The sequence below is a fragment of the Equus przewalskii genome, unplaced genomic scaffold, assembly GCF_037783145.1.
Source record: "Equus przewalskii isolate Varuska unplaced genomic scaffold, EquPr2 ChrUn-13, whole genome shotgun sequence".
NCBI lineage: Eukaryota > Metazoa > Chordata > Mammalia > Perissodactyla > Equidae > Equus > Equus przewalskii.
In genome coordinates this window covers 10,019,508-10,035,789 of record NW_027228750.1, presented here as the reverse complement: position 1 = coordinate 10,035,789, position 16,282 = coordinate 10,019,508, and the positions used below count along the sequence as shown (strand labels likewise).

The 16,282-nt window shown below is 34.2% G+C and overlaps 1 protein-coding gene across 4 annotated transcripts in view; it reads left to right on the top strand.

The window, feature by feature from the left end:
* Nucleotides 1–16,282, top strand: part of GPSM2 (G protein signaling modulator 2) — a 47,410-nt gene that overhangs the window by 3,648 nt on the left and 27,480 nt on the right. For 2 of the 4 annotated variants that reach the window (XM_070607827.1, XM_070607828.1), the window contains exons 2-5: nucleotides 6,848–7,150; nucleotides 14,707–14,928; nucleotides 15,250–15,385; nucleotides 15,747–15,889. In XM_070607827.1, the coding sequence (XP_070463928.1) occupies nucleotides 7,095–7,150; nucleotides 14,707–14,928; nucleotides 15,250–15,385; nucleotides 15,747–15,889 (557 nt within the window). In that variant the 5' untranslated portion in view covers nucleotides 6,848–7,094. The remainder of the gene's footprint in view (nucleotides 1–6,847; nucleotides 7,151–14,706; nucleotides 14,929–15,249; nucleotides 15,386–15,746; nucleotides 15,890–16,282) is intronic. The other 2 variants (XM_070607830.1, XM_070607829.1) reach the window with 1 other exon arrangement.

Below are 16,282 nucleotides of genomic sequence, written 5' to 3'. Positions count from 1 at the left end.
TCAGTGTTTTTGGATTATAAACATTTTCTTGTGCTCTCCTGGTCTTATAACCTGAGTAGTCATTTGGAAAGGACTGAAAATATAATTGGGGTTGTTTAAAATTTAGAAGTCTTTTTTTTTTAAAGTCATCATTGTGTTTTCTATAACCTCAGTATTATAATACTTATATGCATCCAATTTTATGTGTTTATAATAAACTAGAAATCGTTTTTCTTATGCAAGTGTCTAATTGAAACTCTTTCAACAGGTTATTAATTTTACTAATGGATTAAAAGGACCATCTCTGTTTAAAATTATAGGAGGGAAAATGAACGTTATTTGTAAACTCTGGGCTTCAGTTTGATGAGAAATAAAACCACGTTTTAGGGAGAAAAATACTAATTTTGTTCTAATGAACATATATAAGATCTTTGTCCTTTAGTCAAACATATTTATAGTCTTAAATATAAATAAGTAATCTTGTTGGAGTAGGAGTTTTGATTTGGTAACTGCTTTGCAGGGAAAAAGGTAACCAAGATTAGGGATGTTGCATAAAAGTAATCTTCCTTTTGTCCTTGAAATTTTTAAGCAACTGCTTCATGCTGTATTGAATTATTGTAGTCACTGAGTATTCTAATTATAAAACAACAGTTTTAATGATTAGTGTAGTAACTGGCATAATGCACATTGATTCCATGTATAACCTAAAAATAGAGCCCCTTTCTAGTTTATCACCCTCCAAAAAAATGTTCAATATTCAACTTCTTCCTGATTTATCCTGGGCTACCAAACCTTAGGACATTGCGAGGCTGCTGGTGTAGTAATTATTATAGCCATAGTGCTTTGTGTAGAGACTGTTGGAAACTACTGTTGAACTACAAGCATTCAGCATCTCTCACCTAAGTAGACTCATACATTTGGTCCTTTCTCACTGCTTAACAACACTGCTAAGATGAAGGCTTGAAATATTCAAATCTTTCTCCTAGGTTACATTTTATTTTAGGATTTATCTAATTTGAAATTTCATATGTAGCTTTTATTAGTGTTTTGGTTGTCCAGGGAGCGTAATTCATTGAAGTCCTTTAGCTTTATGTGATGGATAAATTATATATGTTCCTCACCAAAAAAAAGGAAGTTTATATATAGTTTACTTGTTTAGAATGGTGAGCTTTTAGGTGTAAGCATTTGAAAACATGAAAAGGCATTCTTATTTTTTATTACTAAAATTATTTTTGGCTTATTTTACTCTGAAATGGTTCCATTCATTGTGTTACATTTTTAATGTTCACAGCTCTGGACCCGAGTCGTTTTTTTTTAAAGCTGCCAAGAATAAAAGTGAGAGTTTGAAATTGATAGTGCCTTGGTATGTATTTGATATCTTTTATAATGACCCATGAGAATTAATTTCAGATACTACACTTGGGAGCCCTTGTGACTGGTGCTGCACCTTTAAGGTATAGATTTATTTAGAATCTAGAACCATTATTCCAATCTATCCTTTGAATTTTATTCTATTTATTTAGCTGGTGAGTCACAAACACAAAATTTTATAATAAAATTTGGTTTAATTAGCATTTATGCTGTTAGTTACACTTATTTTCTAAACTATTTTGGCCTAACATCTCACAGACTAACATTGATTATTGCAAACTTAAAGGCTAGTGATACATTAAGACTTAACCTTAATTGGAGTATATACTTTAGGATTATATATTTGCTTAAGAAAAACTGCATTAATACAGTTTCTACAGCATAATCTGTAGTATATTCTCTTTTCTTGAGAATGATAGAGAATAGACTGATCTGCTTAACTGAGCACTATGATTGTTTATTAATTTGGGAGTGTGTAAAGTAGGTTACATTTGATATATATGGCAATTATCAGTTAACGCTAAAACCATATTCTCCACTATAGGTAGATATACACAGATACACACACAGAAATAGTCTTGAGTTATCTTTAGCTCACAGTAGTATTATGCAACAGTTAGATTATATTGTTGGTTTAGAGATTGAATATGAAGAATAAAGAATCAGAACTTTTATGCATTGCTTTAATTTTTTTTCTTCTATTGGAATTTCTCTTTAATTTTGCCACTGACCTATTGCAGTGTTAACATTTAGATTTCATTGGTACTTTAAAAATTTTTAGTTCTAAAGATGTGCAGAAATTCAAAACTATCAGTCACTCAGTTTACTCTCCCCTCCCCAGATCCTTCCCCATTTATCAAATTTTATCTGATTTCAAGTTATCTCAAGCTTGATATCTTTATTTTTCCTTCAGCTGTTATTGGTGAATATAGCATTTACCAAGTACAGTTTAATATAAGTATTCCATGTTTTCCTCTCTGAAATGTCATTTTTGCAATCCAATTTGTCAGTCATCGTGTGTATGGCTACCGTTGCACCTTCCTCAAAATTGGCAGTCTTGTAAGCTCTCTGTTACTGCGTGACCTTTCCTCTCACATCTAATCAGTGAGCATTGTTTCCATTTTTCTCTGGGTACTCACAGCCAGATTACTTAGGTACCCAGCATTTCTTGGTCCTGACTTCTCTTGCTTTAGGCACTAATTTCCCACATCAGTCATATATTCTGATGTCAGAATAATTTTTCTTGCCTTTAATTGGCTCCTCAACACCGGCCACACTGAAGTCAAGCTCTGAACCTTCTCTCTGCTGGACTTTGTTCACTACACCCGTGGCCTTTTCGTACCCTCTTCTCATATTCTTCTGTGGACACTTCCTGCTTTTACCTTCCTACTCTTGATTTTGCATGTATTGTTCCTTATACTTGCTATCTGATTTCTACTATATCTTTCAGATAAAATGTAATTAGAAATAGAAGTTTGGACTAGATGACAAGCCGTATTTAGTCCATCTAAAAATAAGTTAGTGTCTGCTTACAGACACATAATTTTGCAGAAAATAACTAGTTTACTTAGGATAGTTACTTCAGTTTATTTTAGAAGTGGGTGTTTTGGCATCCTACTTTATTAGGCTCATTATTACTATGACGTGTATTTGTTACTGTAACCTGTACCCTAAATTCTAATGTGAAAGAACTTATATGTTCTTGATTCTTCTCCATTGTTAATCCTTGCTTAAATTGATAAAGGGCTACTGTATCTGACTTGGAACATTACAACTGAAAGGGATTTGGAGAATTTGGATATTGTACCTTACAGGGAATCATTAGGATAAGAGAAGTTCAAAGAATTTAGATTATCTAAACTGGAGGCAAGAAAAGTTAAATTATATTTATTGTTTGATGGGTGTTACCAGTTTATAGAGATATTTAAAGAATCAGAACAAAGTTTATTGGCATTTACATTGCAGTCAGGAGTAGTTAGTTTAGATAAATTGAAAGAAGGACAGAACATATAAATGTAATTGTCTATCCTATATTTTTCTCCATCACCTAGTTTGCAAATATTTTACTGCCAATGGAGTAAAGCAGGGCTAGGATTTATTGTTCATTCTGATTGCATACCTTGGACAGTGCCTAGAAGTCCACCTACTTGTATGACGGGAGTCTGCCTATTTTGACTTCCTAATTAGGGAATTAAATGTGAGGCAATCAGAGTTATGTACCAGTTGATTTTTCTATATGTTCTGTCAGTTTCTAGGATATGGGAACAAATTGTTGCTTTCTCTTTATTTCTCTGTGGTCAGACCAAAAGATGCTATGAGCTAACAGTTTGGTTAGCAGTGAGGTTTTTGGAGCATTGTTTGTTAAAACGTGGGAGATGCTATTAAGGACATCTGTGTTCCTTGCAAATTGTAAGTCTAAATGGACGTTGAAGGTTGAACTTACTGAGTTCTTAATATTCTTTCAAACCTATAATTTCCATTCCATTTCCTGGTCCTGTCATTAAATTTTCTTATGCTAATGAGCAATTCATAATTTAATATTTGTTGCAAATTTTATTAGTATTATACTGGTCCTATGTAAACTATGTGCTAAATATGAAGTGGGTTTGTTAACTCCAGGTAATGTGGAGCATGAATGAACACCTTGTTACTGAATTGGTTAGAGAGTTCTTATAACGTGAATCCTTGAATCAAGAATTGCTTTTTTGTTCAGTGAATAATTGTAAGATAAGAAATGCTACTTAATTGTTATGGAGATTATAATGTAAGAGTGACTTTTTTGGGGATACTCTTCTTTTGAGAACAGTAAAACCATATTATAAATTGTCCTTAGTAAAATGATGAATAGCATTCTCTCTGCCTTCTTGCTTGTTTTAATTATTTTTAAAATGGTTCTTTATGCAGTCTTAATCAAGTAAGGTATTTTACAACTCCATTTATATACATTTGTTAATTTGGCTACATGTTTACTTCATTTTAATAAATATGAAATTAGCATATTTTTTAATGATTGGTAAAACTCAGACTTTCATTACACTCTCGTGGATGAAAAAATATTTCGATTAAATTATAATTTAATTTAATTCTAAGTTAAATTAATTCTAATATCTCACCTTCTGCCCCATTTTATAAATTACAGCCTAAACCTCAAGTAGATAGTGGCAGATAGTTTGGTTGACAGTTTAGTTGTATAATATAGATGCACTTTGCAGCTATTACTATGACTATCTACACTAATTCCTTTAATAGTGTTTTTTATTAAGGAAAAAAGATGCACAATGGAATTCTGAACAGAAGGAAAAGAGAATATTTGTTGGATTAATGGCTGCTACGTATCTTTTCCTCCTTTATTAAGACACTGCTTCCTTTGTTGGCCAAGGGATGGGAAAAAGAGAAATACTATTTTGTATTTCTTATGTGCAAAACTGGTTATCAATATGAAAACCTGATTTCCTCAAGGAAGCTTGTCAATATTCCCAAGGCTGATCCTTTCCACCTTCCACCTTCCTCCTCTTCACAGGTCCTAACTACTCTGTTCCCTAGTAACCTCTCTCTAACTGTATTTAATTAACAAAGCGGTGGGTGTGTGTTATTTAGAGTCTGGTTTATGTTATAGCTGAAATACTTAAAAGGATGTTATGTATAAAAGGAATTAGGCTTTATTAGATGGCAGCAGAAGGAAGAAAAGGGTAGAAATGGAAAGATTACTCAAAGTACAGAACAGCTTTCTAAAAAGGCTATTCAAAATTAGGATTAGCTGTCTTATGACCTTTCTGGGAATGTTGTAGTAAATGTTGGACTAACTGACCTATAGGTTGTTTATAACACTGAGATTCCAGGACTTTATGATTGTATCTATTAATTTATATATACTAATTGTATTAATTAATTTATGTATACACACACGTATATCTTAATCTTACCTATTTGTCTCTCTTACCTGTTACTTTAAGGATTATAATTTATATCTGATGGTCTGTACTTTCTCCATGATATATCTGGGTATGGATTCATTTTTATTTATGCTGTTTAGGATTTAGTGTGCTTCAATCTGCTAATTCATGTCTGTCTTCAATTCTGAAAAATTCTGTCTTTATCACTGAAGATTTTGTCTTTACTCCTCTTACTGTTTTTCCTTCTGGTACTCCAATTAGGCCGATGTTAGAGCCTCTCATTTTGTCTTCCTTTTCTCTGAACTACTCTTTTGTATTTTTCATCTCTTTATTTGTGTATGTCTGGATAATTTCTTCAGATATTCTTCTAGACATTCATTCTCTCCTTAGCTTATCTGCTTTGCTGTTTAACCAGTATATGAGTTATTAATTTCAATGTTCATAGCAATATTTTGAATAGTAGCGAAAAAAGAAAATCCAAAAAACTACAATCCAGTTGCCCATTAACAGAATGAAAAATAAATTTGGTATACAATAGAATATAATATAGCAATAAAAGTATGTGAATTTTAGCTATATGCAACAAGAAGTGAGATGAATCTCAGAAATAATGTTAAGCAAAGCCATGCAAAACTAAGTGATGCATTATTTAGGTCTATACAGATATTTGCGGCAAAATTATAAAGACAGACAAGGGAATAATGACAAAATTCAGTTTAGAGATGACGTTAGAGGGGAAAGGAAGGTGATGGGTTAGGTTGAGGCACCCAGGAGACTTCAAAGGTGGTGATAATGTTCTTTATCTTAAACTGGGCGGTGTTGTATAAGTGCTTATTGTGCCATTCTATCATACACATATTTCCTAAATTTCTTTTGTACCTACCCAGTATTAATAAAAACATTTTAAAGACCTTAAACAGTTTAAATAGAATATACTTTGAGAGCAAATGACTACAAGTATAATCTAATTATCAGCACAAATATCTTCTTTGAAGAAATAAATGTACAGTTTAGAACTGACTTGTTCAAATAATTATTGAATTTTCATTTTATTTGTTAATAGCAGTTTTTGTTTTGTTTTTTTTTTGCTGAGGAAGATTCGCCCTAAGCTAACATCTGTGTCAGTTTTCCTCTTTTTTGTATGGGGGTCGCCACCACAGCATGGCCGCTGACAGGTGGTGTAGGTCTGCATCTGAGAACTGAACCCAGGCTGCCAAAGCGGAGCGAGCTGAACTTAACCACTAGACCATGGGGCTGGGCCAATAGCAGTTGTTAAAAGCTTGAAGGATCAAAATTTTGTTTTTAGATACTAAGATCATAATATGCTTCTATTTTTGTTTATAATAGAAAATGTTACATAAAATTATTGTATTTCAAGCCAATTTAAAAAATTAAACTAAAGTACAGTTCTCAAATAAATCTCATCCTTCACATCCATATTTAGAAGCTCATGGTGACAGTTAAGCCCTCTGCTGTTTTTCTCCTGTGACTGACATGACAGCAGTCTGTGGACTTAGCTGTGTGATTATGTACAGCTTGGAATTACTTTAGGATATTCTTTGAAAATAGGACTTCAAGCAAAGCATCTTGTATTCCTTTTGCAGAAATGTTGGTGAAGTGCTGCTGAAAGGGCCAGAGATGCAAGGATTGGGACACATTTTGAACCTTTAAGCTGTCTGACATTGACCTCCTTTTATTATTAACAAAGAAGAAGCAGGCGCTTAGGATGTATTAACACCAACTCATTAATATACTAACTGGACAATGTTCTGCAACAATTCTGCATTGTAAAGGACTGGATTGGCAAAATAAAATAATTTCAATTTATACTCAGCTTTATAATATGACTCAATGGAGGAAAATTTGATAAGCATGAGGGAAGACCATTCTTTTCATGTTCGTTACAGGTAAGACTACTGCTTTCTTAGTGGGCGATTTTTAATCTTTATTTATTTAAATGTGTTTAAGTCTGATCATTTCAAATTTAAATTTGAAAATATTCAAAATGTGCCAGCCATAGTTAGTGTCTCCTGAAAACAATGTTTTCTTTTTGTTGTGGTTGTAAGTTTTATATCCTTTCTATAAGAAAATGGTAGTAGAGTCAAATTATATTGTTTATTAATCTGTGGAAGTGTTTATGAATAGTTACTCTATATTTTATAACTATATATAATATGCAAATATAAAAATGAAGTATGTTTCTAAATCTTTGGGGGTGAAAGATGAATTTTGTAATGTGGTCAGCTGAATGACCTAATTTTTGTGTCACAACTTTTAAATGGTCATCTTTTATAAATGAGCTTTTTAAAAAGGTATTAACATTGGAATGCGTGGGTACTTTCTAAACATGATAAACTAATTGCCAGTTTAATATTTAGTGATAAAATATTAATGATAGTTCTGATACATTTAGGGACAGAGCAAGGATATCTGCATCATTATTTAACATTTGTTCTGGAAGTTCTAGCCATTGCACTAAACTATAAAATAAACACAAATATTAGAATGGAAGACATGTAATTATTAGTAAGGTGATTAGATACTAATAGATTCTATATCAAAGTTTTTACAAGTTAATATTAAATAAACATCAGAACTTATAGCAATGAATAGTATTCAGAATCTCTAATGAGTGAAGGTGTTTACTGCCAAATCTTAGATGTCTTAACACATTTTTAAGACATGATGAGATTTATCATCCTTTGGAGCAGATGGTTCATGTTAGGGCATGGTGCCAAGGAAGTTTCTGTAGGTAAGGTGAGGGCATTTCTATTAAAAATAAAAATGTTTCAAATAAAAGAAAATGGAAGACATTCAATATACTTAAAATGAACTTTTAATATATGAAATGCCCTCACTCTACCCTTTTGGGCATAGTTCTAGAAGCCTGGGAGTTATTTTACATACTTTCTTCCCTTCTCACTCCCTATATCTAGCGTGAAGCCTTGCCAGTTTTACCTGCTAAATGTTGCTTAGATTCATCTACCCGTCTGAATCCTCCCCACCACTGCTAAAGTTCAGGCCCCCGTTGTCTTCCCTCCAGACTCCCTTCAATCCCATTCTTAGCCTCTTGGAATCCATCTTTTTAATCTGCCACTAGAGGGCTCAGTCTAAAAACACAGAGCTAACCTTGTAACCTTTGCTTAATCCCTGTGGGTGTTCCTGTTCACCTGTAGGGCAGAGCCAGGCTTAACATAGTACCCAAGATCTTCCATTATCTGGCCTTTACCTATTCCTTTGTCCTTACTTCCTTCCTCACCTTGAACTTGAGCTCTGGTTCCCTGTACGTGTCATGCTGTTCCATGTCTTAGTGTCTTTGCTCACGCTATACCCTATGACTTGAATACCCTTCTCACTTTCTTTGTTTAGCTAAGTCTACTCAATATCTAACATTCAACTCAGAGATTATCTTCTCCTGGAAACCATTTCTAAACTTCATAGTTTGGCTATGTGCCCTCGCTGTGCTCACATGACATCCTGTACATATCTCTTTCTTAGCACCAACTATATTAGAATTCAATGTACCTGTTTATATATTTGTCTCCTCCCCGCCCCCCAATCCCTTCTTTGACCATTAGCTCCCTTAGGGCAGCCATCATGCCTAGCATGTTGTCTGGCTCATAGTCCACATTTGATGGAATGTGTATTGAACTTCACTGGACATAACCATCAGATGAACCTAGTAAGATGTTTATCTATCTTGCTAAACATTTTCAAGAGGAGTATACCTCTTAATACTGTAAGAGCAGTAGATAAGGAGGAGCGGATTGTACCTCTGCCTGTAGGAAGGTCTTGGATTTGTCCTTTTCCCATGATACAGCATAGGTCAAATGTGGTTATACATTGGTATAGGACTTCCCCAAAAGACACTTAAAACTCTGTAACTATTTTTAGTAAGAATATACCAAACAACTCTCTGCCTTCATCGGTGCTCTTCGATCAGTATTCTGTATATCCATTGAATTGTTTTATAATTGCAGGCAATAGTTTGAATCCTTTATGTTAGGAGGCATGGCCTACTATAAGTTACTCTTCTGCTCTGGTAAACACTTAGATGTAATGTTTTGTCCATCTGGTTCTTTCATTGTGGAGGTCCTCATCTGTCCGTGGAGGAGTTTCTGCGGCACAATGAGTTTGTAATTTTGAAATGGAATAATTCTTTGGACACTAAGCAGCCTCCTGAGAGATAATCAGAATGCTTTATGAAATATTTTGCAACCTCTTTGTGAAGGTAGAGAGAAGTGGAGAATGATAGTAAAATGGAATAGTTTCTAAACTTTAAAAAAGTATATGATTGATTTTAAGTAATTATTGTTAATTTTTTTTAGTTATGACAATAGTATTGTGATTATATTTTTTGAAAATGACTCATCTTTTAGAGATACATACTAAAATATTTACAAATTAAATCATATGCTGTCTGGAATGTACTTCAAAAGAATCTGTGGTGGAGAGTGAGGTTGGAAGTAGAGATGAAACATATATTGATAGTATATCATATATTGGTAATTGTTGATGTTGAAAGATGGATATATCAGGTTCATTATATTAGTTTCTCTAGTTTTGGATTTGAAAAGAATTGGTATTTCCTTGTTCATACTTGTTGCTATGAATAATAAGCATTTCAATACATTAATGTTGTAAAATTAGAGTATTGCACATAAGTTGTAAAGGAGTATAATTTTGGTATTGAATACTTCAATTTTGCTAGATAAATGTAGTTATTAATAATATTCTTTCCTGAAGAATAGTTTGAGGTAATGTGGAGTGGTGGAAAGAACACTGGCTTTGGAGACAAAGGCAGGATTTCATTTCTCATCTTTGCCTTTGTATGATCTTGAGCAAGTCACTTAACCCTGTCTGAGCATCAGTTTTTCCTTCTGTAATAATACCTATCTCAGAGGGTAATTTTGAGAACTAAATTTGATATAATATCTAGTAAAATCACTTTCAAAACTGTTACCAATCAAAATTTAAATCAAGATAATTTTGGAATAACTAGATATGTGTGGTAAAGTGAATGGGTGAAAATTGTTTATGGGGGCTAGGACTGGTAATAGAAAAGGTCCGTGCCCAATTAGAATACATGGAAGGTGGAGCTAAAGTCCATAAAAAGAGATTTAGCAACCACAGAAGACAGACAGCACAATAGAGAAGATGCCATCAGAGCACTCTTGTTTTGAATCTTAAGTCCTGAATCCCATCATTTATTCTTTTCTTTTCTGCTGAGGAATATTCGCCCTGAGCTAACATCTATTGCCAATCTTCCTCCTCTTGCTTGAGGAGGATTTGCCCTGAGCTAACGTCTGTGCTAATCTTCCTCTATTTTGTATGTGGGTCACTACGACAGCGTGGTTGCTGATGAGTGTTATAGGTCTGTGCCCGGGAACCAAACCTGGACCACTGAAGTGGAGCATGCCAAACTTAACCACTAGGCCACGTGGGCAACCCTCCCATCATTTATTCTTTTTTTTTTTTTTGCCCCTGCTTTTTCTCCCCAAGTCCCCCCAGTACATAGTTGTATATTTTAGTTGTGGGTCCTTCTAGTTGTGGCATGTGGGATGCTGCCTCAGTGTGGCCTGACGAGCGGTGTCGTGTCCACGCCCAGGGTCCAAACCAGTGAACCCCAGGACTGCGAAAGCAGAGCACATGAACTTAACCACTCGGCCATGGGGCCAGCCCCTCATTTATTCTTAAATAAGTATGTAAGCCCTTTGAGGGGAGAGTCAGATTTGGACATCATCAGTATTAAATCTTTTAAAATGATGTAGCATCAAAGTTTTAATCCTCTTTTGCTTTCACTGACATACTGTGAATGCAAAAAAACAAAATTAAGGAGGTAAAGAAGAAACTCTAGAGTAGAAGTAAAAATAATAAAATATAAAAATTAAGAGAAATTGAAATGACATGTTTGTGCAGAAAATGAGGAATTACAGCTATAATGTTCAATCTATTAGCAAAAATGAAAACATTTCAGTCAAAGATAGTACTGTGTTTGTTTATTGTTATTAGATATGTAGTTTCTTTGCTTATACAACTAGATAAGCCATTAGGAAGAATAAAAGAAACATTGCACATGGGATGTATTTTAATGAAGAGGTATTTTCCTGGTTTGCCTGCTACTCTGGGTATGTTCTTTGTTTTCAACTCAACTGGTAAACAAATGAAGTAATTCTATTCTCTCATAGAGATAGAGAGGATATGAAATTACTTTCTCTGTTACTATTTAATGATCTTCTGAAAAATTTATAAACCAACCTTCCTTGACTATTTCGCAGTTAGGTATATTTGATTGCGTTGTTGGAGATTTTGCCAGAATATTGACTTCTTTTCTAATAAAATATGCCAATGTCATAATATATCTCAGAATTAATCATAAACTAGGGAGTTTTGGACTTCATTTCGGGAATTAGTTACTGAAGTAACTTTTCTAAGGTAGTTTCTCCTATGGGGCATTTTCACTGCGTGGACTTCAAGGATGGCTGGGTAGCCAGCAGGGCTCTAATTTGCTATCACTCTTTCTAACGAGAATTATGTAAAATGCCTTTTTGAAAATTTGTAGACACCATTCAGTCTATCGCTAAATTTTGTTAGATGCAACATCATTTGTATTGATGGTTCCAGTATAGTGTTGTATAGGTTTAAATCCAGAAGGTCAGATATCTGTGGTGAAGATATTTATTTGAAGAAGACACTTCCCTGTTTTATATGGCTATAGGATACACTGTTGTAAACTCCAATTTTTACATGTCTTAATATGAAGAGCCACTTCTGCCTTATCTCTAATTTCCTGGCCTGCAACCTGATCATCCTGATGGTGCTGCTGTGTGTGACTACTTCTCTCCGTCTCCCACAGTGAAATCATGTGCCATCATTAGTATTCATTGTATGGTAGCATGTAATTTTTTTAACCAATACTCTATTGATGGACATTTAAGTTGTTTGTGGTTTTTTGCTGCTGTGAATATCCTCTTACATATATCTTTGAATTTCTGTTCATATAGCTTTAAGATCAATTCCTAGCAGTGAAATTGCTCACTGTATAATTTTTTTACATAATTGGAATCATGCTTAAATTAAAAAATTTTAATAGAAAAAGTAATGTATTTTATATGTAAAAATATCTTTTCTGGGGCCAGCCCTGTGGCGTTAAGTTCGGCATGCTCCTCTTTGGCTGCCTGGGTTCATGGGTTCAGATCTCAGGTGCAGACCTACACCAATCATCAGCCATGCTGTGGCGGTGACCCACATATAAAAAGTGGGAGAAGATTGGCACAGATGTTAGCTCAGGGCTAATCTTCCTCAGGAAAAAAATATATATATATTTATATATGTTTTCCAATTTTTCCCCTATGATAATTCTTAGAAGCTGAATGATTTCAGTATTTAGACAAATAAAGACAACTAGTTCAGGTACCTGATCTAGCAAAAGAACCCTTGAATAAAATCACATTTTTATATATTAATCTTTTGCTGACTCATTTCTCTTTACACACAGAATACACCAGTAACCTCATAAAATCTTAAGCAAAAATAATGTTTTTCTTTTATGAAATCACATTTTCAAAATACAGTTCTAAAGGGCAGTTTTCACTTGTGAAAAACAAAAACAAGCTTTATTAATTTGAAATGACATATAAAGAAATATAAATTTAGCAATTTAAGGTTTCTGCTTTAACTCATTTATTTTTCCATGTACTTTAGAACTTCCCTCCTATATCTTGACTTGGTCTCATGTTGGAGCAAAATGTTAAATAGAGTTTTGCTTGCATTATTTTGCCTAGATCCATAAAGTGAGGGTGAAATCACTGCTCCAACTGTGAACAGTCAGCTTTAGCTAAATCACTTGAATTATAAAAAAAGATGCCTGGATATAAAACTTGAAAATTACCTATCAGAGATGACTACATAAATCTGCTTATTCTGAACCAAAAGTCTGCTTTGAACCTTTGTAATTGGCTCTGTTAATCGTAGTCCAGACTTTTCTTTTAGCTTCATCAGATTTATTTGCCACTTTTACAGTTCTATTTAAATTTATGGCTCTAAAGAACTTTGAGGTTTTATAGGCTAAAAGACAGCACCTGAAGAAACAAGGTAATTGACCTGCAACTAGGAGTACAAAAACGTACTCATATTTGAATGACTTCAGGGTGAGTGGTGGTTTAATTCACATTTCCTGTTAAAGCAGTGATTCTCAACCCTCGCTAGTACGTTGGAATTACCTGGGGGCTTTTAAAAAATACTGACGGCCAGACCTCACACCCAGAGAAGGGGAGGGACATTGAGAGTTTAAAAAAGTGCTCCATATGAATTCTGCTTTTGTGCAGCCAGGGTTAAGAACCACTGCTCTGTTAGAGTTGCTCAAAATTAATTCTAGTAAGGAGCAATTTAGTGCTGCTTCAGAAATTTAAATGCTGGATGAGCTAAATCAGTTTTCCAGAGGGTGATATGTATACCACTGGTGGCACATAAGGTAATATTACTCTTTTTAATTTTAATAGTTACATATTTGTTTTAATGTGCATTAGAAGATAAACATAAATATCACATCAAACTCATAGTTTCATGGATACTGCTTTGGATGAAGCTAGGTTTTTTTTTTTAATAACTGTGCCAATTTAAAGGAAATTTGCCAAATTATAGAAACACATTTAAGTGAATGATAAGGTAGTACATAGACTTGGCAGAAATCATGGAAATGTTGAAGAAAGACAATGGCACCTTTGGTGAAGGGCATCTACTGAAGTTCAGGATTAGAACCTGAAGTATCAGTGGCAGACTTTGAGAATTAGAATCTCTGCAAATCTTTAAATCATTACTTTCTAATGTAAAGTTTCTTGACACTTAGTTCTCTTATGGAAGTGTGCCTTGTGGATCAAGATATTTTGCTCCTCTGTTTTTCTAAGGTACAGGTGATCCTTTGGTGGTAAGAAGAGGAAGGAGTGTGTGTGTGTAGGTGTGTGTATGAGTGCAGGAGACAGAGAAAGAGAGATGGATGGTAGGAGGGGTTGATGGGACAGGTAAGTAGATCACCTGGATACTTGGACAGAGAAGAGTATTCGGGGCCTTCACCTTCCGCAGGCACCCTTCTTCTCCCCAACTCTCAGGAAGTCCGTAAGTCTGCCACAACTCAGAACAGTTTAGGAGACACTACTTTAGGTTCTTTCATTGGTAAAGTGGTTTGCTCTGGGTGAGCCAATTAAAATGGGCTCCACATAAAGATATTTAGCTATCCCATATAAAAGACCTCTGGAGGTTCAGAGATATTTGAATGGGCAAATTAGGTCTTGCTATAAATAATAGTTTACTGTTTTATCAATGATGTATATATACGTTAATTAGAGAGGCAGCTGTTCTGAGGAAGAGTAGCCACAGTCCACATTTAAATTATATTACTCGAAGTTAAAAACACTGTGGGGGTGTAATGTAATGCTGTAAATGTCTGTCCTGTGTGATTTTATAGAATGGAAGCTTCTTGCCTAGAACTGGCCTTGGAAGGGGAACGTCTGTGTAAGTCAGGAGACTGCCGTGCTGGTGTGTCCTTCTTTGAAGCTGCAGTTCAAGTTGGAACTGAAGACCTAAAAACACTTAGCGCTATTTACAGCCAGCTGGGCAATGCTTATTTTTATTTGCGTGATTATGCCAAAGCATTAGAATACCATCATCATGATTTAACTCTTGCAAGGTAATTAATTAAAGTTTTTTAATACTCTTTCTCATTAAATTAACTGTCACTTTAAAAAATAATTTCTTTCTATTAAAAAAGCTGACAATACATTTAGTGAGTTCCGATTCAATGAATGAATAGTAGTGAAATAATCCTAGAGTTTAATTAAATGAATAAAAATTAATTAAATTTAAATACGGAAATGGAAGTTTTAAATTTTTATTTTTAGTGGGTTTCAAGGCTAATAGACCTTTCTTACCTTAAGCATATCAGTTGTCCTCTAGGGAAAACTGTACTCTGGCTGCTTTATATTTTAACATCATTTGCTTTGTTTTTCAGGACTATTGGAGATCAGCTGGGGGAAGCCAAAGCTAGTGGTAACCTGGGGAACACCTTAAAGGTCCTTGGGAATTTTGATGAAGCTGTAGTTTGTTGTCAGCGACACCTGGATATTTCCAGAGAGCTTAATGACAAGGTAATAAGGAAACATTAGATGGTAGGCCAGATGTTTTCATGGAAATTGTTTTGTGTTTTAATACTATTTCTTTATTCTGTAGTTTATCTAAAAGTTTATACCAGAAAAGAAAATATTCGTAGAAAAATAGAAGAAAAAGAGAAACATAATAAAAATTTTTAAATAGAGGAAAAAGAGAAAATAGTGAGAGGTCCTTCTTTCATTAAGTAATCATTTGTTTAGTTCTGTACAGGTTGCCAATGTAAACGTTTCTTTCTATTGACCATAATAGCAAGGATATTACAAATAAATATATTTGATAAGTATTATAATACCTAGCCTCTGATTTCAAAATGTAAACTCTGCTGTTATCTTCATTTAGGTGGGAGAAGCAAGAGCACTTTACAATCTTGGAAATGTGTATCATGCGAAAGGGAAAAGTTTTGGCTGCCCTGGTCCTCAGGATGTAGGAGAATTTCCTGAAGAAGTGAGAAACGCTCTGCAGGCAGCCGTGGATTATTATGAGTGAGTAGCTCTGATGTCGTCCATGTGGCCCACCTCAGCCATGGCTCTTCTATCTATTCTGTATCTGGTGGTAAGTTTTTAGGTTTGGCAAAGGTTTTAAAGTTATGGACTAACTAGTAAAAAGAAATCAACAAATCATTACAAATGTTACAGTATTGTAGTAGTGGTAATTTCCTCCCCAGGAAAGCTTTCATTTAAACTGCAGAGCAGTGCCACTTAGTGGCAAAAACAAGAAATATCAATGGTTCGTTTAAGTTATTTGGAGTAAATTTAGTCTTTTATCAATAGAATTTCATAGAACTTCTTAACTATAGGAGTTCCAAGATTAACTCTGTCCTTGACTCTGGGCAGAAGCCTACCTGAATGGTTAGTCAAGTGTTCATAGCTGTTTCC